Genomic DNA, 25,763 nt, shown 5'->3' with positions numbered 1-25,763 from the left:
GCTGAGATGTAGGGGCTATTCTGACCAGATTATTTCCACTCTTCTTCGAGCCAAAAAGATTTCTACCTCTGCCTCCTATGCTCGAGTCTAGAGTTTTCAAGTCTTGGTGTGGGGTGCAGGGTCTTTTGCCCTTCCAGGCGTCCCTGTCGGCTATTCTTTCCTTTCTGCAGGAAGGCGTCGCCAAAGAGTTGGCCTATAATTCCCTGAAGGTTCAAGTGGCGGCCATTGCTTGTTAAGGGGACGAGTTTCTCGTTCAGCGCTAGCGTCTCAACCTGATGTGCGATTCCTGAAAGGGGTTCACCATATTCGGCTTCCTGTAAAGAGAACCTGTCCTGAGTGGAGTCTTAAGCTTGTCCTTTGGGGGTTGCAGGCGGCACCCTTTGAGCCTTTGTCTAATGCTACTCTGAAGGATGTCACGTTGAAAACGGTGTTTTTGGTGGCTATGGCTTCAGCCAGACGGGTGTCGGAGTTACAGGCTTTGTCTTGCAGAGATCCTTTTTTGCGCATTTCAGACGCTGGGGTGTTTGTTCGGATGGTACCGTCCTTTCTGCCTAAGGTAGTTTCTTCCTTTCATGTGAACCAGTGTTTATTCCTCCCGGCTTTTCGGCGTGAGGATTGGGGGGAGCGCTTCTCTTCATTGCGTTTCCTGGATGTGCGCAGGATTGTTCTTCATTATTTGGAGGTGACTAACGCCTTTCGTCGGTCGGACCACCTTTTTGTGTTGTTCGCTGGCCGGAACAAAGGTATGGCCGAGTCTAAGGCTTCCATTGCTCGTTGGGTCAAGGAGACGATTGCTTCGGCGTACTTGATAGCGAGGAAGCGGTTGCCGGAGCAGCTTCGTGCTCATTCGACTGAGGGTTGGCTGCGTCTTGAGCGGAATCCGGAGGTCTTTCCTTGGAGGAGATTTGTCGTGTGGCTACTTAGTCTTCTGGGAATACCTTTTCGAAGCATTACCGATTGGATGTGGCGGCTCGTGCGGAGGCTAGTTTTAGCGCTTCGGTTATTGCGGAGGCGGCGTTGGCTTCCCACCCAGTTTGAGTTTTGCTTTGTTACATCCCACTAGTCTCTGGATTCATCTGCTGCTGTGCTAAGGAAGGAAAAATTATGTTCTTACCTGTTAATTTTCTTTCCTTTAGGAGCAGCAGATGAATCCAGAGCCCCACCCTTTCTGCAGACGGTATGTCGGGTTTCTGTGTGGCGTACTTCAGTTGGATTATTGTTGGTAGTTGTATTCTGTATTTTCCTATTTGTGATTCGTTACTGGAAAGAAGTTTTTTGGATGGTCATTTTTCCTATATCTGGATGCTTGGGCAACCGTTACTAGATGTACAGGAGGAATGCCAGTCTATAAGACCACCTTTTAATTAGTTTCTCTATCTCCACCTGCTGGTCGATGTGAGCTATCCCACTAGTCTCTGGATTCATCTGCTGCTCCTAAAGGAAAGAAAATTAACAGGTAAGAACATAAGTTTTCCTTAAGTGGAAGAATTCATGATTTGCTCCAATTTATCTTATATCCTGAAAATTTTCCAAATTTCTCAATCAATTCAAGTAAGCATGTAATGGTTGTTTCTGGATTTCTCAAATGAAGCAATATATCATGATTATTAATGCATTAATAAGTTAACTGCAATTTAGCATACAGGCCTACTTTATACCATTTTTTGCTCTTTAGAGCTTCAATGTTCCTAGGCTGGAGATCTGAAGCAACTAGTAGCTCTTGGTCTATTTTTAGGTGAGCTCTGGGATGAAAAGAGCTTGAAAGGCATTAGACCAGATAGGAACTTAAAAATAATAAAAGAATAACTTGTAAAAGATTCTTAACACTGCATTAGAGCTTTGTAAAATATCAGTTTGACTTTTTTTTTTTTCCCCCTTCTTCTTTTAAAGATCTATTACCGTATTTTCGCGGATATAACGCGCACCCGTGTAAAACGCGCACACGGGTATAGCGCGCAGAAACCACACTTGTATGTACGGAAACTTTTGTATACAGCGCTCATGGGTATACCGCGCATGCTGCCCGACTCTCCTCTGGCCACCCCGACTCTCCTTTCGCTCTCCCCGACTCTCCTCTGGCCACCCCGACTCTCCTTTCGCCCTCCCCGACTCTCCTCTGGTTGCCCCGACTCACCGTTCACCCGCCCTGACTTTCCGTGCACTGCCCCGCCTCTCCGTGCGCTGTCCCGACTCTCCGTTCACCTGCCATGACTTTCCGTGCACTGCCCCGCCTCTCCGTGCGCTGTCCCGACCCGGAGTTTTCTCAGCAGAATTTCCCAGACCACCTCTTCCTCTCAACACATTGACACGCTAGTGGGTTTATTTTATAGCTTTTTCACTCCCTTCGGTCTGCCTGTCCCCCTTGAAGTCCTGTCCCCCCTTGAAGTCCTGTCCCCCCTTGAAGGTCTGCCTGTCCCCCTTGAAGGTCTGCCTTTCCCCCTTGAAGTCCTGTCCCCCCTTGAAGGTCTGCCTGTCCCCCTTGAAGGTCTGCCTGTCCCCCCTTGAAGTCCTGTCCCCCCTTGAAGGTCTGTCCCCATCCTGAAAGCCTGATGCCCCCCCTCGACGTCCGATTCTTCTCCCCCCTCGGCAGGACCACTCGCACCCCCACCCCGAAGGACCGCCGACTCCCCGACAATATCGGGCCAGGAGGGAGCCCAAATCCTCCTGGCCACGGCGACCCCCTAACCCCACCCCGCACTACATTACGGGCAGGAGGGATCCCAGGCCCTCCTGCCCTCGACGCAAACCCCCCTCCCCCCCAACGACCACCCCCCCCAAGAACCTCCGACCGCCCCCCCAGCCGACCCGCGATCCCCCTGGCGACCCCCACGACCCCCCCCACCCCCCTTCCCCGTACCTTTGGTAGTTGGCCGGACAGACGGGAGCCAAACCCACCTGTCCGGCAGGCAGCCAACGAAGGAATGAGGCCGGATTGGCCCATCCATCCTAAAGCTCCGCCTACTGGTGGGGCCTAAGGCGCGTGGGCCAATCAGAATAGGCCCTGGAGCCTTAGGTCCCACCTGGGGGCGTGGCCTGAGGCACATGGTCAGGTTGGGCCCATGTGCCTCAGGCCGCGCCCCCAGGTGGGACCTAAGGCTCCAGGGCTTATTCTGATTGGCCCACGCGCCTTAGGCCCCACCAGTAGGCGGAGCTTTAGGATGGATGGGCCAATCCGGCCTCATTCCTTCGTTGGCTGCCTGCCGGACAGGAGGGTTTGGCTTCCGTCTGTCCGGCCAACTACCAAAGGTACGGGGAAGGGGGGTGGGGGGGTCGTGGGGGTCGCTAGGGGGATCGCGGGTCGGCTGGGGGGGCGGTCGGAGGTTCTTGGGGGGGGGCGGTCGTTGGGGGGAGGGGGGTTTGCGTCGAGGGCAGGAGGGCCTAGGATCCCTCCTGCCCGTAATGTAGTGCGAGGTGGGGGTAGGGGGTCGCCGTGGCCAGGAGGGTTTGGGCTCCCTCCTGGCCCGATATTGTCGGGGAGTCGGCGGTCCTTCGGGGTGGGGGTGCGAGCGTCCTTCCGGATGATGAATCGGGCGTCGGGCGGGGTGTGAAATATGTAAAAAAAAATTTGTATACCGCGCTCAGGCATATAACGCGCGAAGGGTATGCGCAGTACGTAAAAACGCGTATAACGCGTGCGTTATATCCGCGAAAATACGGTAGTTGCGTTGGTAGCTGTTTATGGCTCAAAATGGGACCTGAATAAGGGCGTGAAGCACTGCTTTTAGAGCTCTGTGAGCTGAAAGTTTTGAACCTGAATATTTTTTTTGTGACATTTGTAGAGTAAGGGCCGGATTCTTAAAACGTTACTGAAAATTAGGCATCAGTAGTTGCTTAAGTGTTTTTAATTGGTTTTAAATAGCACGGTAACTGGTCACACCATTAAAAAAAAAAAAAAATTTGAAACTCATTAAAAAAAAATTAGGCATCGTCTGGGACCAGTTCGTGGAACCATGGTGCCTAGTGATGCTGTGTTTTGGGGTGGGGTTGGACTTCAGCGACACTAGGTGCTGCTGGCTGTGATTCTGCAAGGACCCTAGGCACTGAAAATATAGGTCAGTAAATCCCTGGCCTATAATCCCGGTGCCTAGGGTCCTTGGTAGCCACGATTCTGTAGCGGTGCCTGTCCGTGATTGACATGCAACAGATGCCACTTACAGAATCGGTCCCTAAATATATTTTCTTTTACTTCTAGATTATGTTGACTATGAAAAATGGTGGTTTAAATTTCTATTTAACTTATTATCTTCCTATTTTAGGTACTTACGGTGTTGTATATAAAGGTCGACACAAGTCTACAGGACAGGTTGTTGCCATGAAGAAAATTAGATTAGAGAATGAGGAAGAAGGTGTTCCCAGTACAGCCATCAGAGAGATTTCTCTTTTGAAGGAGCTTCGACATCCAAATGTTGTTTGGTATGTTGATATATGGTTTATTAATCTTGTTTTATTGCATTTCATGAACACAGTTCTGTAGCCATGTCCAGCTAGGGTAATATTGTTTCTCTAATTAAACCTAAATACAAACAATGATTCTTGTACAATCCCACTTTATTCTGGGACCAGTGGGGTATTTCCTTCCATCCACTGGAACTTTGTAGGAAGCCTCAAACTTCAGTGGCTTAAGCCCTTCCCCCTCTTACAGCATTGCTGTACCTGTGATCATCAGTTCTTCTTCAAGTCAGGCTGTAGGAGCTTGTGTTTTCTGCTCGTGTTTTATTCTATATAATTTCAGTCTTTGCATTGCGGTTTTCGCACTCGTGCTGTGGAGGTTGCTTACGGGGATGGCTCTGTCTGCGGGAGATCTCAAACTTTTGAGAAAAGTCTGCTTCTGGGGGGTTACCTGTTTATCAGTAAGCCCTCTGGACAGCCTGCACGTCAGATCAGGGTTCAGGAACTGTTCCCTTGTGAGCTAGCTCACTCCAGGTTTGTCCGCTATTGGGTCAGGTGCAGGCTGCATGGTTTCATGGATGCCTGCCTGGGATCATGGTCAGACTGCGTTCCTCTGCCAGGCGTGCTGTGAGGATATCAGAGGTGACCGGTCATGGAAGTCAGGCTGGTGGGGCAGTCAGAAGATTCAAAGTTCAAACTGTCCAGCAAGTTGAGGCAGAGAGCTGTTTTCAGCTCTGTCTGCTGTGTTTTCCTTTCAACACATGCTTCTGTAAGTACAAGATGACAGCTTGAATCAGAAATTTTGGGGGGTCTTTAAAAAGGGAAACTACCTAAAAACCCCTGTATGCCCTCCCTCTAAAATTGCTATTTTTTTTTTAGGGTTTTCTGTGGGTCAAAATAGGCCCTCGGTGGCCATCTTGGATTTTACCAGATTTAATTTTAAGGTTCTTTTTTATACTTAACAGCTTCATTTTTGAAAGAAAACTGCATAGATGACCTCCCCATTGCAGGATGTCATGGATTCATGCCTCATTTGTTGTGGATGGCTGTCTAATAAGCAGCTGGGTTCCACGTGCACTGTGGCCCGTGAGGGGTGTGAGGCTTGCCCAGATTTGGTACCTTTGACCTTCAAGGAGAGTCTTCTATCACCTTCTGTCCCGACTCCTGTAAAAATGGTGTCAGGGGGTCCTGGGGAGTGCGTAGGTGATGCTACGGCAAAACACAAGCACATCTCGAGGGATAAACTTGGTAAATCCTCCAAACAGTCCTCGGGTCGGCTTCCACCATGGAGGATGGGTTTTCCCTGGATTTTGTTGATATGCTTTATCAGGCATAAATGAAAAAATAAAAAAAGTTTCTGCCTGTCTTTCTTCCGCCAGCCTTAGTTCTAGTCATAGAGACCCCTGCGACTATGGACCAGGGTCTTTTCTCTTGCCTCTCCTTGGGAGTGCTGGCAGGTACACAGGTAGTGCCCGCAACTGCGGCTGCTTCGCTTTCCATACTCTGCTTTCACAGGAGGGTGCTGCAGCTATGGCAGATCTGGCAAATCTTCAGGATCCGGATCACTGCAGAGTCCCTGATTTAGGAGAAGATCCCACTGTGTGCAGATTTTTCAAGTATGCACTTATTGTGTATTTGCTCTCTGAATCTCTACGGGCATTAAAGCTGCAATCTGAGCTTCCTGTCACTGCAGAATGTTCCTTCATGAGTGACCAGAGGCCACAATACGCCTCTTTTTCTGATCATCCTGACCTTGTTTGGATTCTTATGGACATAGAAGAGACTCCTGAGGATCCCTTGTGCTGTGCTCATGCGGTGTCCATGGCTTTATTCCTTGGCGGATGCCTTTAACAAGCACTTTGCTTCCCTGAAGGTACATTCTTTGGCTCAGGTCACCAAACGCACTTCTATCCCCAGTATAGATTTTGGTTTTAAACGTCTATTTGATTTGGCAGCCGCAGGTGATCTAGTGGCGTTGGCCTCTTCGTGGCTCGGGCATGCCATTCCAAGCTGTGCTAAGATCCTGACACTGGTGCTTTGTGACTTGGCTTTTATAATCTCGGGAGTGGATTATATGGCTGATACCTTGTATGACATCTTGAAAATCTTTGCTAAGCTTTCCACCTTTTCCATTTCCGCTCGCAGGTTGCTCTGGATTCGGCAGTGGTCTTGCAATTCATCTAAAACGACCTTGAGCCGGTTGCCTTTTAAGGAGCAGCTTCTGTTCAGCCAGGGTCTGGATGATAGGTTCGGGGCGTTTTCGTCCTTTTAAGCAGGGCTGTGGAGTCGGTAGATAAATCCTTCGACTCCGACTCCTCAGTTCTGGTACCCATGACTCCCAACTCCAGGTACCCAAAATGTATCCGACTCCACAGCCCTGCTTTTAGGCGGTCCTGTCCGTACTCGAACACATCAGCAAGCCAGCAATCATCTTCGTCTGTCAGACCACGATTCGGTGATTCTCGACATCTGCCATCCAAGGGGAGTTGTATGGTGGCTCATGCAAAGAAGCAGTTCTGACGCCAGGCTGATGTCTTCCCTCTCCACCCCCACCTCCCACCCCATCACCCCTGCCTGCACATAAGGGGCATTTGTCAACTTTTCTGGCGGAATGGCAGGCTATTATCTCCAACCGCTGGATCTTGGAGGTTCACAGGGATGGCTACAAACTGGAGTTTCTCTGTCCTCTTGACAGAGGTATTTTCTAGGTTCCCCGGTCGGCTGTCCCAAGGAGGCAATTCCGGTGTAGACCTTAGTCCGTGGATTACTTGATATTGCGGCCATAGAACCCATTCCAGAGCGAGACTTGGGCTCTGGGAGATGTTGTATATACTTCATCGTTCCAAAAAGAGGCTCCAACAATTGGAGACCATTTCTAGACCTCAAGGTGGGCAATGTGGCACTCTGTTCTCCACTGACTTCTACATTGTGTATGAATTTTAGAAAACAGTTAAAAATCAACTTATATGATAACTTTATATAATTGACAATACATATTCTATTTTTTTTATAATTCACTACCCGATGTCTAGCTTTCTTAATTGTTAACTGCAAGGACCACATGGTTCTGCAGTATACAAATGCTATGTTATGTTATGGAGACGGTGCGGTTAGTGATAGCATAGGTGTCACCGGGGGAGTTTCTAGCCTCTTTGGATCTGATGGAGGCATATCTCTACATTCCCATTTTTCCAGATCACCGGAAGAAACTGAAATTCCATGTCTTAGGGCAACATTTCCAGTTTGCAGCAATGCCCTTTGGATTGGCAACAGCACCCAGGACCTTCACAAAAGTGATGGTGGTGGTGGTAGCCCATCTTCGCACCCTGGGTGTTCTGGTTCACCCTTATCTGGACTACTGGTTGATCAGAGCTCCCTCGCAGCCCAAGGGACGTTGGGCTGTTTACCATTTGGTGCAGTTGCTGTAACGCCTGGGCTGTGTGATCAACTTCAGGAAGAGTCGCCTCGAGCAGACGCAGGATTTGGAATACCTGGGAGTTCGATTTCACACGGAACAGAACAAAGTGTTCCTGTCTGTCTACTGTCAGGAGAAGTGTCGCCAGGTTGTCAGGGTCCTTCAAGCCACTCCGGGTCTAACAGCATGGCAGTACCTCTGGATTCTGGGAACCATGGTGGTAACAATCGATGTGATTCCATGGGCCAGAGCCCATCTGCGTCCGCTGCAGGATGCACTGCTTTCATGCTATAACCCCTAGCGGGACTTGTTCTGTGTCACAGTTGTCCAGAGCAGGAGTACATGCAACAGTCCTGCATGATGGTTGTGACCCCTCTCGCTATTCAAGGGCCTTCTGCCCCAGATTTGGATTGGGTGATTCTATCTATGGATTTGAGTCTCAAAGGCTGGGGAGTGGTGTGTATGACCATCCCTGTTCAGGGCCAGTGGGTGCCCTCAGAGCGCAAGTGGTCCATTAATTGCTTGGAGCTTCTGGCGATTTGGCTGGCTCTTCTCCACTTCGAGGATCATCTCCGTCATCGAGCCGTCCGTGTCTTATCAGACAGTGCCATGGCAGTGGCTTAGGTCAATCGGCAGGGGGACAAGAGGGGTCCCTCTCTGAGTGTGGAGGCTTGGCTTCTCTTTTGGTAGGTGGAGAGACATCCTATGGCGCTGTCAGCGGCACATGTGGTAGGAGTGGACAACGTTTAAGCGTATTTTCTCAGTCATCAGACTCTGGATCCCGGATAGTGGTCTTTGTCTCAAAGAGCGTTCGATTGCTTAGTAGATCAGTGGGGGCATCCCACATTCGATCTCATGGTGACTGCAGCTAAAAAGAAAGCAGATCAGTTCTTCAGTCACTGTTGCGAGGCTGAAAGCAAAGACCTGGACACGCTCGTGCAGCCCTGGCCATGGAAAGGTCTACTTATATTTTCCCTCCATGGCCCATGATAGGTCATCTGTTGAAACAGATAGCGGCCCTTGGAGGTCCGGTGATCCTGGTCACATCTGATTGGTTGAGCTAGTTGTGGTATGCCGACTTGGTTCGGCTTCAGGATTGATGGCTCCGGCTACCTTGTCATTTCTGCAGGATCCGGACTGCTATGGTCTTTCGGCATGGCTTTTGAGCGTGCGGCCTTAACTTGTTGGGGCTATTCTTTGGCTGTGATTACCATGATGCTACATAGCAAAAGGAGATCCACAGTGGCTGCCTTGGAGGTGTTATCGGGTCTGATACTGCCTGCGACAGGTTGACCTGGCTGCTAAGTCGGTCCCTCGGGTCCTGGAGTTCCTGCAGGTTGGCCTGAAGAAAGGCCTAGTGGTAGCTTCGCTCCAAGTGCAGATTGCCGGTCTTTCATGTATATGCCCCCTTTTTTGAGGGGTGCCTCGGCAGCTCATCCAGATGTGGCTGTTTTCTGAGAGGTGCTCTGCGGCTTAGGCCTCCCTTGTGACTTCCCTGTCCAACTTGGTTCTCTGTTCTTTGGCTCGTCTGCCATATGAGCCTCTGGAGCAAGTGGCCCTTATGGCTTTCACGATCAAGATGGTCTTCTTGGTGGGATCCTTTTCTGCATATTACAGATTATCCCAGGACAAGCAGGCAGGTATTCTCACTAGTGGGTGATGTGATCCGACAGAGCCCCGATACGGACATCTTGCAAGCATGTCTTGCTTGAAGAAACTCAGAAGTTTCGAGATGCCCGCACCGCGCATGCGCCAGTGCCTTCCCGCCTGATGCTCCGGGCGTGTCTCCTCAGTTCTTTTTCTTCCGCGGAGCTGAGAAGTCTATCTTCAATTTGCGCCCATTGAATCTCTTTTTGCCTTCTTTTTTGCCGCGGGTTGAGTTCTTTTGGCTCTCCTGTGCATTTATTTCTTTCTTTGATTTCTTTTTCAGAAAAAAAAAAAAAAAAAATTTTTTCCTTCCGATACCGGGTCGGCTGCGTGGCTAGGGCCCCGTGCCTTCGACCTTGCGGCGGAGCTTTTCCGGCCTATGTCCCGGCCGATCACCGGTTTTAAAAAGTGTAGCAAGTGCCAGCGCGCGATTTCGCTCACGGACCCTCATCGACGCTGCTTACAGAGTCTGGGACCGGATCACTTCCCGAAATCGTGCCGGCCTTGCTCCACTCTGACGGCGAGAGCGTTTAAGCGTCGCTGTCTGCTATGGGAGTCCATGTTCAAGATGGAAGCTTCATCGGATCCTGCAGCTTCGACATCGACATCGACAGGTGCTTCGACTCCTTCTGCGAAGCCCTCTGCCTCCCCGGCTGCTTCGGGCCTCCTGAAAACGGCGTCGTTCACACCGGTTTCGGCCCGGCTTCGGCGCCGGTGCCTTCATCCGTCTCCTCGGAGCAGGTATCGACCCCGACAGTTCCTCCGGTGGTGCTCAAGGTGCCGAAGACTGGCATGCAGAAGCACGTAGCACCCAAGGAGCGCGGAGACCGTGCGGAAGGGCCCCCTTTTGGTGCGGATCCCTCCATATCGGCTTCGTTGCGGTCCATCCTGGAGGCTCAGTTCGTGGAGCTCATGCAGACCATGGGGCCTCGGCTGATTGCCACCATCCAGGGTGACCTTCCAGCTTCGGCTTCGAGGGGCGGACCGCCCCCTCCTCCTCGCCGCACTACCTCGTTATTCGGCGAGGAGGAGCGGCGAGCGGTGTCCGGGTCCTCGAGGAGGTCCTCCGTTAGCGCTGTACCTCCTTTGGAACCGATTTCCTCGAGGAGGGCCTCCCTTAGTGATATGCCTCCCTTGGAGCCCATCCCCTCGAGGAAAGCCTCGTTTAGTGACCTGCCTCCCTTAGAACCGATTACTCCGCCCCATGACTCAGTGTGGTGTCCACCTTCGGGGCCACCCAGTCCTGGGCAAAGTAGGAAGCAGGACGAGTTCTTCCGAACCCCCTATCAAACCTGGGCGTCGTCGGGGGAGCCTCCGACTCTGCTGCCTCTGCGATCGACGGCATCGAGTCCAATCTGCTCCTTGGAGGCGTCTGAGCCAGTTTCTCACAGACGGGCTCAATCCCCTTCCAGGCATCGGGAGGGGCATCGATCCAGACATTCTTCGAAGCATTCCTCTCGACACTCAACCGTCTCGCTTCAGAAGAAATTGCCTCGGTTGGGGTATGCGGCTTCGACTGGGTCTCCTCCTCCGGGCCCGGAGTTCGAGGACCCCGAGGTTTTCTACTCGTCCTGTTGCTCGCAGGCCTCTCTGGAGCCTGAAGCGTCTTCTTCTTCTAGTCCGTCTCGCAAACCGGCGACGGCAGACCAACTGCCCTTTTCATCGTTCCTCAGGCAGATGGCGGATGACATGGACATTACTCTCGATGCTGGGTCTCGATATTCCAAAGAGTACCTCGATACCATGCACTTGCCTCGTCCTCCGGCAGAGTCCTTTAGGCTTCCCCTGCACAAGCTCCTCGACCAGACCTTCATGCGATGCTTCGAGTCTCCTTACTCTATCCCTGCGGTCCCTGGCAAGTTGGATGCACGGTACCGCACGGTGCATCATAAAGGCTTCGAGGGTCCTCAGCTTTCTCACCAGTCCCTCCTGGTCGAATCCTCGCTCAAGCGGTCTCATCCTGGCCAGGTCTATGCTTCAGTGCCTCCGGGCCGCGAGGGCAGAACCATGGATAAGTTTGGTCGACGCATCTATCAGAATTCGATGATGGCGTCTCGAGTCCTGAATTACAATTTCCACTTTGCAGCCTACTTGGAATTTTTTCTACCTGTGCTTCGGAAGTTCACACCAAACATCGAATCCCAGGTTAGGTTTGAGTTTGAGGAAGTGGTTGCTTCGCTGTCCCAACTTCGGCTTCAGTTAATGCAATCTGCCTATGATGCGTTCGAGCTCTCCGCCCGAGCGTCGGCCTGCTCGGTGGCGATGCGCCGGTTGGCCTGGTTGCGGACCATTGATATGGACCCGAATCTTCAGGACCGCCTGGCAAACGTCCCGTGTGCTGGGGCGGATCTTTTTGACGAATCCATCGAGACTGTCACGAAGAAGTTGTCTGACCACGAAAAGTCCTTCCAATCTATCCTTCGGCCGAAGCCCAAGCCTCAGCAGTCTCGACCTTCTCGTCCGCCGTTGATTTATCAGAGGCGTTATCAGCCGAGGCAAACTCCTCCTGCGAGGCAAACTCCTCCTGCGAGGCAACCGGCGAAGCGTCAGCCTCCCCAAAAGGGTCAGCCTAAGTCTCAATCGCCTGCTGTCTCTAAGACCACTCAGCCTTTTTGACTGTCTCGTCGAGGGCATAACCAACCTCGTTCTGCCTCCCCCTGTTTTTCCCATCGGAGGGCGCCTCCATCATTTTTATCATCGCTGGGAGGCCATAACAACCGACCTCTGGGTCCTTACTATCATCAAGGAAGGATACTCTCTTCATTTCCATCGGGTCCATCAGGACCACCCTCCAAGAGAGTATCCTTCCAATTTGACTCAGACCGCCCTTTTTCTCCAGGGAGCTCAGGCTTTGCTCCGGCTTCGTGCCGTGGAGCCGGTCCCGACGGACCAACTGAACCAGGGGTTTTACTCCCGGTACTTCCTTGTTCCGAAGAAGACGGGCGACCTGCGACCCATTTTGGACCTCAGGGCCCTCAACAAATTCCTAGTCAAGGAGAGGTTTCGCATGCTGACACTTGCTACTCTCTACCCTCTCCTCGAGCAGAACGACTGGTTATGCTCTCTGGATCTCAAGGAGGCCTACACTCACATTCCCATTCATCCTGCCTCCCGCAAGTTCCTCAGATTTCGGGTGGGACATCTACATCTGCAGTATCGAGTGCTTCCATTCGGCCTGTCCTCGTCTCCCAGAGTTTTCACGAAGTGTCTGGTGGTGGTGGCCGCTGCACTCCGGAACAGGGGTCTTCAGGTATTTCCATACCTCGACGACTGGCTCATCAAGGCCCCGTCAGCTCCAAGGGTCATTTCGGCGACCTTGACCACGATCTGCTTCCTGCAGAGCCTGGGCTTCGAGATCAATTTTCCCAAATCTCATCTGCAGCCTACCCAGTCCCTTCCCTCATCGAGGCGGTACTGGACACCATCCAGCTTCGAGCATTCCTTCCTCCTCAGCGCATGGATGCTCTTCTTCGTCTCTGCCAGTCTGTATCTTCTCGCGAGTCCATCTCCGCGAGACACATGACGGTCCTCCTGGGCCACATGGCCTCTACAGTTCATGTGACGCCCTTTGCCAGGCTCCATTTCAGAATTCCTCAGTGGACCCTAGCTTCTCAATGGACTCAAGTGTCAGACCCGTTGACTCGACACATCATAGTCACTCCTGCTCTTCTGCAGTCTCTACTTTGGTGGATGACCTTTTCGAATCTATCCAGAGGTTTGCTGTTTCACACTCCTCCTCATCAGAAGGTTCTCACTACCGATTCCTCGACCTATGCCTGGGGGGCTCATCTGGATGGGCTTCGCACTCAGGGATTCTGGACTTGTGCGGACCGACTCCATCAAATCAATCTTCTGGAGCTCAGAGCCATCTTCAATGCTCTTCAAGCTTTTCAACATCTGCTTCACGACATGGTGGTCCTCATTCGCACCGACAATCAGGTCAACAAGCAAGGGGGCACGGGATCGGCCTCCCTCTGCCAGGAAGCTCTCAGAGTCTGGGATTGGGCCGTTCGCCACAACACCTTCCTCAAGGCTGTCTACATTCAGGGGAGGGACAATGTCTTGGCGGACAAACTGAGTCGTCTTCTCCAGCCTCACGAATGGACACTCCACTCCAAGCCCCTTCATCAGATCTTTGCTCAGTGGGGAACGCCTCAGATAGACCTCTTTGCGGCTCCCCACAATTTCAAGCTGCCTCAGTTTTGCTCCAGGATCTATGCTCCTCATCGCCTCGAGGCAGATGCTTTTCTGCTGGATTGGGGGAATCGCTTTCTGTATGCGTTTCCGCCATTCCCTCTCATTCAAAAGACTCTGGTCAAGCTGAAGTCCGAACATGCCACCATGATTCTGATAGCTCCTCGGTGGCCCAGGCAACCTTGGTTCTCCCTTCTACTTCAACTCAGCAGCAGGGAACCGTGCCTACTTCCAGTGTTTCCTTCACTGCTTACTCAGCAGCAGGGAACCGTGCCTACTTCCAGTGTTTCCTTCACTGCTTACTCAGCATCAGGGGTCTCTGCTTCATCCCAACCTGCAGTCTCTCCACCTGACAGCTTGGTTCCTCTCAACGTAACTCCGCACCAGTTTTCCCAGGCGGTGAGGGATGTCTTGGAGGCTTCCAGGAAGCCTGCTACTCGTCAATGCTACTCCCAAAAATGGACTAGATTTTCTTCATGGTGTATTTCCAATTCTAAGGAGCCTCAGCGAGCCTCCCTATCCTCTGTTTTGGACTATCTTTTACATCTGTCTCAGTCTGGTCTCAAGTCAACATCTATACGAGTCTACCTGAGTGCTATTGCGGCTTTCCATCAGCCTCTACAAGGGAAACCTCTCTCTTCTCATCCTGTGATTTCCAGATTTATGAAAGGACTTTTTCATGTCAATCCTCCTATCAAACCGCCTCCAGTGGTTTGGGATCTAAATGTTGTCCTTTCTCAGCTTATGAAACCTCCTTTTGAGCCTCTGAGCAAGGCTCCACTAAAGTTTCTCACTTGGAAAGTGGTTTTTCTGGTGGCCCTCACATCTGCTCGCAGGGTCAGTGAGCTTCAGGCCTTGGTGGCGGACCCACCTTTCACAGTATTCCATCATGACAAAGGTGGTCCTCCGCACTCACCCGAAATTCCTGCCTAAAGTGGTCTCTGAATTTCACCTCAACCAATCCATTGTGCTTCCAGTGTTCTTTCCAAAGCCTCATTCTCATTCTGGAGAATCAGCTCTTCACACTCTGGACTGTAAACGTGCTTTGGCTTTCTACTTGGATCGCACCAAACCACACAGAACTGCTCCTCAACTTTTCGTCTCCTTTGATCCAAACAAGTTGGGACGACCTGTATCGAAGCGCACCATCTCCAACTGGATGGCGGCTTGTATCTCTTTCTGCTATGCCCAGGCTGGATTACCCCTTCCCTGTAAGGTCACAGCCCATAAGGTCAGAGCAATGGCAGCCTCTGTAGCCTTCCTCAGATCGACACCGATTGAGGAGATTTGTAGGGCTGCCACTTGGTCCTCGGTTCATACGTTCACCTCTCATTAGTGTCTGGATACTTTCTCCAGACGGGATGGGCAGTTTGGCCAAACTGTATTACAAAATTTGTTCTCCTAAGTTGCCAACTCTCCCTCCATCCCATTGAGGTTAGCTTGGAGGTCACCCACTAGTGAGAATACCTGCCTGCTTGTCCTGGGATAAAGCAATGTTACTTACCGTAACAGTTGTTATCCAGGGACAGCAGGCAGCTATTCTCACGTCCCACCCACCTCCCCTGGGTTGGCTTCTCTGCTAGCTACCTGAACTAAGGAGACACGCCCGGAGCATCGTGCGGGAAGGCACTGGCGCATGCGCGGTGCGGGCATCTCGAAACTTCTGAGTTTCTTCAAGCAAAACATGCTTGCAAGATGTCCGTATCGGGGCTCTGTCGGATGACATCACCCACTAGTGAGAATAGCTGCCTGCTGTCCCTGGATAACAACTGTTACGGTAAGTAACATTGCTTTCTGGTGTGATGCTACAAACTGTTCCTTCCTTTCTTCCGAAAGTGGTTTCCACTTTCCATGTGAATCGGGAAGTCTGCCTTCCTACTTTTCCTTTCTCTGGTTTAAGGGAGCAGAACCAGCTGTTGCAGTGCTTGGACCTGTGCAGGATCTTGTTGTGGTACCTGGAGGTCACCACTAAGTTTGCCTCTCTGACCACCTGTTTTTTCTGGTGGGTTCTTCCTGGAAGGGTAGGCTGCTTCTAAGGCCGCCATTACCGCAGCTTATGTGGCGACCAGAAAGAAGCCCTTCCTCGCTGTACGGACTCATTCTATTAGAGGTGTTTCATCTTGTTGGGCAAAGTCATTGGCTGTTTCTCTGGACGAGATTTGCAGGGCTACTACCTGGTCCTCCTTTCATACATTCACCAAGTTTTACAGGATCAATGTGGTGGCCTAGCAGGATGCGGCTTTTGGTGCCTCTGTTTTGGCAGTGGGCTCATCAGTCCCACCCTGAATTTTTGGGACTGCTCTATGTCCCACTGGTCCTGTAATAAAGTGGGATTGTACAAGAACAAAAGATTAGGTTCTTACCTTGGCTAATCTTCTTTCTTGTAAATCTACACTTTATTCAGGGAACCTGCCCTATATTTTGCTGATTCCCTGCTGCTGTTTCCAAGTACTGGTAAGATGGATTTCTGTTTTCTGACCAGCCTTTATAAGAGTGTCATCAGATTGGGTTTATCACTTAGTTTTGGGGGGTTTCTTGTTTAGGCACCCCCTTCAGACATTGCAGGCTCTCTCTCCTTGTAGCACTGTTTTGGTCAGGTTTCTAATGTTTTATGACCTGTTCTCGCGTTTTACATTGTTGCATTTGTTGATTTGAGCAGAATTGACTGTTGGGAAGTGTCCCCGTTCCCCCTTCTCTCTTGTTCTTGTCCTCTATAGAAGTTCCTGGCTGCTTTATGATTTAATTGATGTTCACAGGGACAGTGATGAGGGGAAGGGGAGCCTCTGAAGTTTGAGGCTTCCTACAAAGTCCTGGCGGGTGGATGGAAATAGCCCACTTGTCCTGGAATAGTGTGGATTTACAAGAAAGATTAGCAAAAGTAAGAACCTAATCTTTCGTTTAGTACTAGAAAAAAGATCTAGCTCAGGGTCCTCCTGTAGATTGTGGACTGAGTGAGGAGTGGTGTTGGTGAACAGTTGAGCTTTGATTTGCATGCCTTCATTGGCCTACCTAACCCGTCCAGGATTTGATCTACCTAAATTTATGCAGGCCAAAACCATATTGTAAACTGAATTTAGATTTCCAGTGCAATAGGTGAGACATTCTAGACCAGGGGTGACTAATACGTCGATCGCAATTGACCGGTAGCTCGGGAAGGCAACGCAAGTCGATCGCGGAGCCCATACCGGGCTCCGCGATAGACTCGTGTTGCCGTCCCAATCTACCGGGCCGATCAGCCTTCCTCTCCCCGCCTCCCCAAGCTCTCCCTGCAGAAGCGTCGGACCAACAAGCATTCCTCTCACCGACATCAATTCTGACATCGGAGAGGAAGTTCTGGGCCAGCCAATCGTTGCCTGGCTGGCCCGAATCTTCCTCTCCAATGTCAGAATTGACGTTGGGGAGTGGAATGCTGGTCAGTGCGATGCTTCTGCAGGGAGAGCTTGGGGCGGCAACAGTGGCTTGGGGGCCTGTTCCCTGATGGTGGTGGCAAACCTAGTGGCTTGGGGGAGGGCAGGGACAAAAAAGAAAGGGGGCAGGCAGGGAGACAAAGAAGAGAAACAAAGAAAGGGGGAACAGGGAGACAGAATAAAAGGGGGTATAGAGAGAGAGAAAGAAAGGGAGACAGAAAGAAAGAAGGGGATAGGGAGAAAGAAAGAAAAAGTTGGGGGAGAGAATGAGGTCTGGAGGAGAGGAAGCATACAGGAGGCTGAAAGAAGGGAAGAAATATTGGATGCACAGTCAGAAGAAGAAAGGTAGGAAAATGATTTTATTTTCAATTTAGTGATCAAAATGTGTCCGTTTTGAGAATTTATATATGCTGTCTATATTTTGCACTATGGCTCCCTTTTACTAAACCGCAAGAGCAGTTTTTAGCGCAGGGAGCCTTTGAGCGTCGAGAGCAGTGCGGGGCATTCAGCGCAGCTCCCTGCGCTAAAAACTGCTATCTTGGTTTAGTGAAAAGAGTGGGGGTATATTTGTCTATTTTTGTATGGTTGTTACTGCGGTGACATTGCATAGAGACATCTATCTTGACCTCTTTGAAAAAAACCTGGAATATGAACGATGATTAATATTTTCCCTGCCTTTCAGTGTGCTGCTTTGCTTTTGGGTTTTTTTTAATTGGTGGTAGATCATTTTGACTTGGTCATTTTAAAAGTAGCTCGCAAGCCCAAAAAGTGTGGGCACTCCTGTTCTAGACAGATGGTTGTGTCCTCATGGCTGCATTCCATCTGCAGAAGGAATCCACTCTGGATTTTTCTCTGTGGCTCTGGTGTACTTTACTGGGCTCCTTAGCTCTATCCACAGTTTTTTTTTTTTCCTGTCTGCATGCATGCCAGCAGAAGTGTGTGTGCTCTGCTCTCTCCATTTTATCGTTTCTGTGTTTTTTTAATCCCATTTTTGGGGTTTCTTGTACTCGGAGTGTTTATTCAGCTCTGCCTGCATTGAGGTCACAAAGACTTTGGTCTGCAGCTTACGAACTAATTCCTAGTCGTACCTGTAAGGCAGTCTGCATTTACTTCACAGGAGCTCGGGTCTGTCCCCATCTTTCTTCTTCTGCCGATCAAAGTTTTGAGTGCAGGCTGTTTGGGCATCCATAGGAGACTTGGCGGTGTCTCGCAGGGTTCTGGCTGCATCTGCAGCAAAGCTTTTGACACTGGATCATGATAAACTATGAAGTGCTCTAGCTCAAATGGGAATACCCATACACACAACTTAGCTGATAAAGATCCTCTACAATAACCATGAAGCAGCAGTGAGAATTGAATGTGACAACATGGATGATTTCCAATAAAACATAGTATCGGGCTGTATCTTATCACCTTACCTGTTTAACCTTTACAACAAAGCCATCTTCAGGAGAATTGGTTTCAAGTTGTGGGCAAAATATAAACAACCTGTGCTATGCAGATGATAATGCTCATCACCAGCTGCAAAGAAGACATGCTGTATCTACTGAGAAAAGTTAAGTGTCAAAAGTCATAAGATTAGAACTAAATATAAGACGAATATCCTGAACATGGAAAATTATGATTTTGAGCTTGAAGGTGATTGAAATCCTTACAACTTCTGTTCTATTTCCTGGGCTCTTTCGTAAACAAAGAAGCAACTAGCAGGGAAGAAATATTCCGCAGAATAGCACTTGGTTGCTCTTAAATGAAGACTCTACGAAGTATTCAAAGGCAAAGAAATAACATCCAAATGAAGGACAGACTGACCACTGAGAAAATAAGTGTGTAGACAAATTATGGATGTGAAAGCTGGACACTACAAAAACTGAACAGAAAGAAGATTGACTCATTTGAATTTTGGTGCTGAAGAAAGATTTTATGTGTGCTTTAGACTGCCTGAGGAACTAACAAAATCGATTCTGGAAGAGATTAAAGCGGCTATATCACTCAAAGCCTAAATGAAATTAACAAACTATCATTCTTGTACAATCCCTCTGGAGCCTGAACTATCGGGTAGTGCATCCATTCCAGCCTTGGATGCAGAACTTAAAAATAACACCAACCCCCTCTGCGAGGTCACCTGTGCGGCCACTCCCCTTGAAGTTCAGTTTGATTCTGCAGCTTTGCTGAGAATTAGTTTTCTTCTGCTCATGATTTTATTTTTCAATTCCTAGTCTTTTATTTTCTTCGGTACCGTGGGTTTGCCCTTGTGCTGCGGATCAACTCTGTGCGAGTGATCCTTCGGCGGGAGATCGCAGACATTTTAAAGTTTTTCCGCTTCTGGAGGGTGCTCTGTAAGCCTGAAACTGCAGTAAGCCCTCTGGACAGCCTGCAGATTGGATTGGGTCTCCAGGATTGGGAGCTATCTCTCCCCTGGTTCGTCCGCAAAGGGGTAGAGCGCAGGCTGCTGCAGTTCCGAGGAGGTATGCCGGGATCGGAACCGTGCCGTGTGTCTTCCCCAATTCCCTGAGGGGTCCTGGTGGTCATGATCTGAGGTGGAAGGGAAGGTCAGGCGTCCAGAAGACCTGAAAAATCAAGTTTATTCAGCTCCTGAGGTACTGATCTCTTTGCTTGTACTGTGTGTTGAAGGCTGCCATAGACTTTCATTGCAGCACATGTCTCTGTGGTATCTGAGTCAGAGTTTGCTGATTTTGGGGGGTCTTCAAATTGGGGTTTTGGGGAGGTTTCCCTGCATGCCCTAGTCCCCCCACCTGTAAAATCCTAAAATTGCAGTTTTTCACATTTTCCTGTGTTTTTAACGGCTGTTTTTAATGCAAAATCGGCATCTGTGGCGGCCATCTTGGATTTTCTTTAAAAGATTTTTAAAGTATTTTTTGGACTTAAAAGCTTTGTTTTTGCTCCAGAGTTCACAGATGGCCACAAGATGGACAAGATGGCATGGATTCATGCCTTAGATGCGGCGGATGGAGGCTGGATGTACGGCCGTTTATCCCGTGCGCCGCGGGCCACGAGGGAAGGTGAGACGTGAGCAGATCCCACGCTCCCCTCCTCCTCCTGAGAGGCCCTAATGCCCTTTAATTCCACCAGAGTCGTGATTGCTGCATCTGGGATGCCTAAACTGGGCGTGGATGGCGTTTATGTGTAACGCAAGTGCAATTTTGGGAAAAAGTCTCCTAAGTCTGCTAATCCTGTGAGATCTGAGACAGAGCTGTTCTGGCTGCCGGCGACTGTTTTTCCCCAGATTTTGGGGCTTTGAGGTATCTGACTGTAAAAAAACAAACCTGGAGTAAAATGGGCTTTGCCTGTTTCTCCCACTCAGACTCCAGTCTGTTCCACTTTTGGATTCCCAGCATGATGATTTGTTCCTTTACTGGGGTATCAGAAAGCAGGCGGCTCATCTCCGTCCTTGCTTCTGCTTCGGTGTCTGTGCCGTTGCTGTCGCCTGTTTCTTTGGCGGAATCAGCAGAGGTGGCTAACTTAGCGGATCTGGGTGATACCCAGACCAATGGGTTCCGAGTAGAGAGCTGCGCGGGGACAGAAATCCCACCCGTCCCCGCCAAAGTCCCACCCGTCCCCACCCGTCCCTGCGAGGAATCCCACCTGTCCCCATGAGGAATCCCTCCATCCCCACCCGTCTTCGCGAGGAATCCCCTCCGTCCCCGCGAGGAATCCCCTCCGTCCCCGCCCGTCCCTATAAACTTCAGAAATAGTTATTTCATTTAATTATGCTACTGAATTAAAGGCTTTGGTAGAAACCCATTTACAAATAAGCAAAAAGACTTTATTAATTTGAAAATATTAATTGGGAAGAATACATACTTTGTAAACGGGTTTCTACCAGAGCCTCTAATGTTTATAAATTTTTATCAACACAACTAATATACTACTTTATCCTGAAGCAAAAAAAAAAAGAAATAGAATTCTTTTCCTACCTTTGTTGCCTGGTTTCTGCTTTCCTCATGTTCTCATTCAATTCCTTCCATCCACTGTCTCTCTTCCTTCTGCATCTTCCATTTGCTCTGTTACTGTGCCTCTCCCTTTCTTCCCCCTTCCAAATTGGTCTGGCACCCATCTTCTTCTCTCCGCTCCCCCCATAGTCTGGCATCTGTCTTCTTCCCTGCCAGCGTCTTCTCCCTACTCTCTCTTCCTCATTTCCTTTCAGTGTCCTTCTCCCCCCCTATCTTCCCCATGTCCTTTCAGCATCATTCTCCCTCTCTGTCTTCCCCATGGCCTTTCAGCGTCCTTCTCCACCCCTTTGTCTTCCCCATGTGCTTTCAGCATCCTTCTCCCCCCTCTGTCTTCCACAAGTGCTTTCAGAGTCCTTCCCCCCCCGCCCTTCCCATGGCCTTTCAGCGTCCTTCTCCACCCCTTTGTATTCCCCCACGTGCTTTCAGCGTCCTTCTCCCTCCTCTGTCTTCAAGTGCTTTCAGAGTCCTTCCCCCCTCCTCCTGTCTTCACCATGGCCTTTCAGCGTCCTTCTCCCCCCCTCCTTCTCTACCGCCCCGGGTGCAGCACAGCCGGCCAGGTCCCCTTACTTTTGTGGCACTTCCCCGACTAACCGACAACAGCCCCGGTCTGACAAACCTCCCTGCCCTTAACCGCGAATCTAAATTACCTTCTTACAGCTGCTGTAAGAAGGTAATTTAGATTCGCGGCTACAGGGCAGGGAGGATTGTCGGACCCGGGCTGTTATCGGTCGGTCGGGGAAGTGCCATAAAAGTAAGGGGACCTGGCCGGCTGTGCTGCAACCAGGGCGGGGCGGACCGCCCCCCTCCCTTGGTAGCCACTCGAACCGCGAGGCTACTCTCCTTCTCCTTACCTGCCCTGCCTGCAGCACAGAGCCAAACGGAAGTCTTCCCGACGTCAGCGCTGACGTCGGAGGGAGGGAGGACTTTGTTTAAGCTTTGTTTAAGCCCTCCCTCCCCTCCGACGTCAGCGCTGACGTCGGGAAGACTTCCGTTCGGCTCTGTGCTGCAAGCAGAGAAGGTAGGGAGAAGAAGAGCCGCGCGACTGAGTACATCCAGCCCCGCAGGAGCCCCGCGACCCTAGGGGGCGTCCCCATGGGATCCCCGCGACCCTAGGGGGCGTCCCCATGGGATCCCCGCGACCCTAGGGGGCGTCCCCATGGGATCCCCGCGACCCTAGGGGCGTCCCCACGGGATCCCCGTGACCCGAAGGGGGAACCCGCGGGTCCCGCGGGATTCCCGTCGTCCCCGTTCCCGTGCAGCTCTCTAGTTCCGAGACCTTATGGATTGCCAACGGAGTGCCGGCTCTTCAAGACTAGAACATAAGAACATAAGAATTGCCATCTCCGGATCAGACCCATGGTCCATCGAGTCCGGCGATCCGCACACGCGGAGGCCCAGTCAGGTATACACCTGATTGTTCTAATCACCCATATCCCTCTATGCCTCTCATAAGGAGATGTGCATCTAATTTGCCTTTGAATCCTAGCACAGTGGATTCCTTAATAACCTCCTGTGGAAGAGCATTCCATGCGTCCACCACTCGCTGCGTAAAGCAGAACTTCCTGACATTTGTCCTGGACTTGTCACCCCTTAGCTTCAAACCATGTCCTCTTGTCCGTGTCACATTGGACAATGTAAATAATTTGTTTTTCTGCTCTATTTTATCGATGTCTTTCAGTATTTTGAACGTCTCTATCATGTCCCCTCGCAGCCTCCTCTTCTCAAGGGAGAACAATCCTAGTTTCTTGAGTCGTTCCTCATATTCCAATTTCTCCATACCTCTTATTAGTTTCGTTGCTCGTCTCTGCACCCTCTCCAGCAGTTTTATATCCTTCTTTAGGTTGGGAGACCAATGTTGTACACAGTATTCCAAGTGTGGTCTGACCATTGCTCTATAAAGCGGCATTATGACTTTCTCCGATCTACTCGTGATTCCTGCCCGTCTTTATTTTTGGGTTACTGTGAACACAGAACCTGGTTTGAGACCATGCGGTTCCAACGGAATATACAGTTCGGAGTTCTATGCCTCCTTGCTCCAATGCAGTTTTGGCGGAAGTGCTGTTAGAAGTCTGGGAGTCCATGGAGGGTTTCCTTATCCTTGGACTTGGCAAAGTTGTATCCCATGGCATCGGACTTCAACTAGAGACTGGTCCCGTTGACAATGGGTTCAGATGTGGCTAAGCATACCTCTTTTTTTTCTCAGATGGAGGGGTTGTCCTATAAGATGTTCAGGACTGACAATTGCATTTTGATCTCCAGCGTCGTTCTGTTTCCGCTACAGCGGGAAGGCGAGCTGCGGCAGCCACTTCTATGTGGCCTGGGAAAGTCTGAATTTTTTTACCCGAAGCACTCAGTAGCATCTTGAACTAAGCTCGAGCTCCGCTCGGCGAATGACTTGGATTCACCAGTGATTGGGTGCTACTTCAGCTAAAGGCTCAGTGAGCAGGATCCTTTTAAGTGTTCGCTCCTGTTTGACCAAGGTTTGGTGACCTATTGCCACTAGTGTTCAGGTGCTTCGTCTGACCAAGGGTGTGGAACGGCCGGATTGTCGTCCCTGCCGGAGTTCACCGGACCTCCGGCGGTGGGACAGCGTTTCGGAGCTCCCTCTAGTTCTTGATTTGGAGGTTCAGCGCGCCCACAGTTTTTCTACTCCCGGCCTTCTGCCCCTTCCTAGAGAAAAATATGCCGCCATGTCTCTGGCGGGGCACCCCCCCCCCAATTTGGGGGACAGCTTTCGGCCTTCCTTCCGGAATGGCAAATGGTAATCTCGGCCCAGTGAGTCCTCATTGTGCTTAGGAAAGGCCTTTGACTACAGTTTTTATGACCTCTGCCGGAATTCTTTTTTGTCCTCTACTGTGGGAATTCTGGACAGGGCGAGCCACGGTGCGCAGGTTGCTGGATCAGGCAGCTATAGAACCTGTCCCAAAGTGAAACTGGAGCACCAGGAAATACGCCATTTACTTCATCATACCAATAAAGGACTCTGAAGATTGCTGACCAATTCTGGACCTTAGGGCAGTGAACACCGTCCTATGAGTTCCACGTTTCCGGCTGGAAATGGTGCATTCAGTGGTGGCAGCAGTGGCGCCCGGGGAGTTTTTGGCTTCGTTGGACTTCTCGAAAGTGTACCTTCACATCTCGATTTTTTTTGTTGTTGTTGTTTTGTTTTTTTCCGGATCATCGGAGGTTCCTGAGGTTGCATGTTCTCGGGAGGCACTTTCAGGTTGCAGCGCTGCCCGTCGGGTTGGTGTCGGCGCCCAGATCATTCACCACAGTCATGGTGGTGGTGGCTCTCCATCTGCACTTGCTGGGGGTGCAAGTCCACCAGTACCTCGACGGCTGGCTGCTCAGAGCTCCCTCTGGTGGAAGGCCCTTGGCGGTTCGCCAAGCAGTGACTGCTGGACAGTCTTGGCTGGGTGAACCATCTCACGACGTGTCGCTTCAAGCTGCCGCAGGACTTGGAGTACGTGGGAGTCTGGTTCCATGTGGGCAGGAACCAAGTGTTTCGGACGATCAAGCTTCGGAGTGCAGTTGGGACAGTTAGTGGCTCCAGCCCCGATAACCTGCAGGTATTGGGTCTCTTGGTGGCGACTATAGTTGTGATCCGTGGGCAAGGGCTCACATCCGTCCTCTTCAGTTGTCCCTTCTGTCCTGGTGGAATCTTCAGCGGGATGTACTGGGGTGAAGTTGCCATGCTTGGCAACGACTTGCAGCTGTATGGTGGTGTAGTTGATTCTGCTTACTCTGTACAGAGGGCTCCCTCTGCGCGTCTTGGACTGGGTGCCCCTGGCAACGGACGCGAGTCTCTCCGGTTGGGGAGCAGTTTGGTGGACTTCGTTGGAGAGCAGATGGTTGTTAAATCGGCTGGAGATGTGTTTGGTCTGTCTGGCCTGCTGTGATTTCAAGGGATTCTCTGCATATTCTCAGACATTGCGCCGGTGGTTGCCTATGGCATCTTGAGGAGTTCCCTGCTGAGCCTAGAGCAGGGGTGTCCAATGTCGGTCCTCGAGGGCCGCAATCCAGTCGAGTTTTCAGGATTTCCCCAATGAATATGCATGAGATCTATGTGCATGCACTGCTTTCAATGCATATTCATTGGGGAAGTCCTGAAAACCCGACTGGATTGCGGCCCTCGAGGACCGACATTGGACACCCCTGGCCTAGAGGCTCGGATGCTCGTTGCCTAGGCGGAGAAGCATCTGATGGCCTTATCCTCCACTCATGTGGCAACCAGAAATCAAATGTCAGATCTCAAATTGAGCTAACTCACGAAGTCTACCCCTCCACTGTGACACCGGTGGCGTGTGTGCAGATATCCAATAAGTCATAATCAGTTTTTTGACTAAAAGGAGAACATTGTTAAAAATAAAAATAAAAATATGGCATTGGGGAAGTGTGAATCCCTGATCCCGAAGTGTAGCCTGCAAGCCCAGCAAAAGGGACACTTTTAAAATAATTATGGGGTTGATGCTGGAGGACCTTACCGGACTAGCACAAAACAGATTTCTTTTTAGATCTGTAATTCATCAAGTTGCTAGGACTCAAACAGTGAGTTGATGGCACCTAACTAACTTCAAATACAGACAGATTTTAGATTGCAAATTCATTGCTAACTGCTGATCAAGTTGTAAATAGAAACAAACATTGTTTAGAATATTGTTTGTATACAAATGCCAAAAGCCTAAGAAACAAGATGGGAGCATTAGAACATATTGCACTAAGTAAAAAGATATAATGGTC

General features: G+C 50.5%; 1 protein-coding gene across 6 annotated transcripts in view; it reads left to right on the top strand.

Annotated features, from left to right (window-relative positions):
* CDK1 (cyclin dependent kinase 1) overlaps nucleotides 1-25,763 on the top strand; it is a 124,038-nt gene that overhangs the window by 37,623 nt on the left and 60,652 nt on the right. For all 6 annotated transcript variants that reach the window (XM_033942194.1, XM_033942196.1, XM_033942200.1 and 3 more), the window contains one exon: nucleotides 4,257-4,413. In XM_033942194.1, coding sequence (XP_033798085.1) covers nucleotides 4,257-4,413 — 157 coding nt within the window. The remainder of the gene's footprint in view (nucleotides 1-4,256; nucleotides 4,414-25,763) is intronic.

The sequence above is a fragment of the Geotrypetes seraphini genome, chromosome 4, assembly GCF_902459505.1.
Source record: "Geotrypetes seraphini chromosome 4, aGeoSer1.1, whole genome shotgun sequence".
Classification (NCBI taxonomy): Eukaryota; Metazoa; Chordata; class Amphibia; order Gymnophiona; family Dermophiidae; genus Geotrypetes; species Geotrypetes seraphini.
Note: the sequence above shows the minus strand (reverse complement) of the source record. Positions and strands in the feature narration are given on the sequence as shown.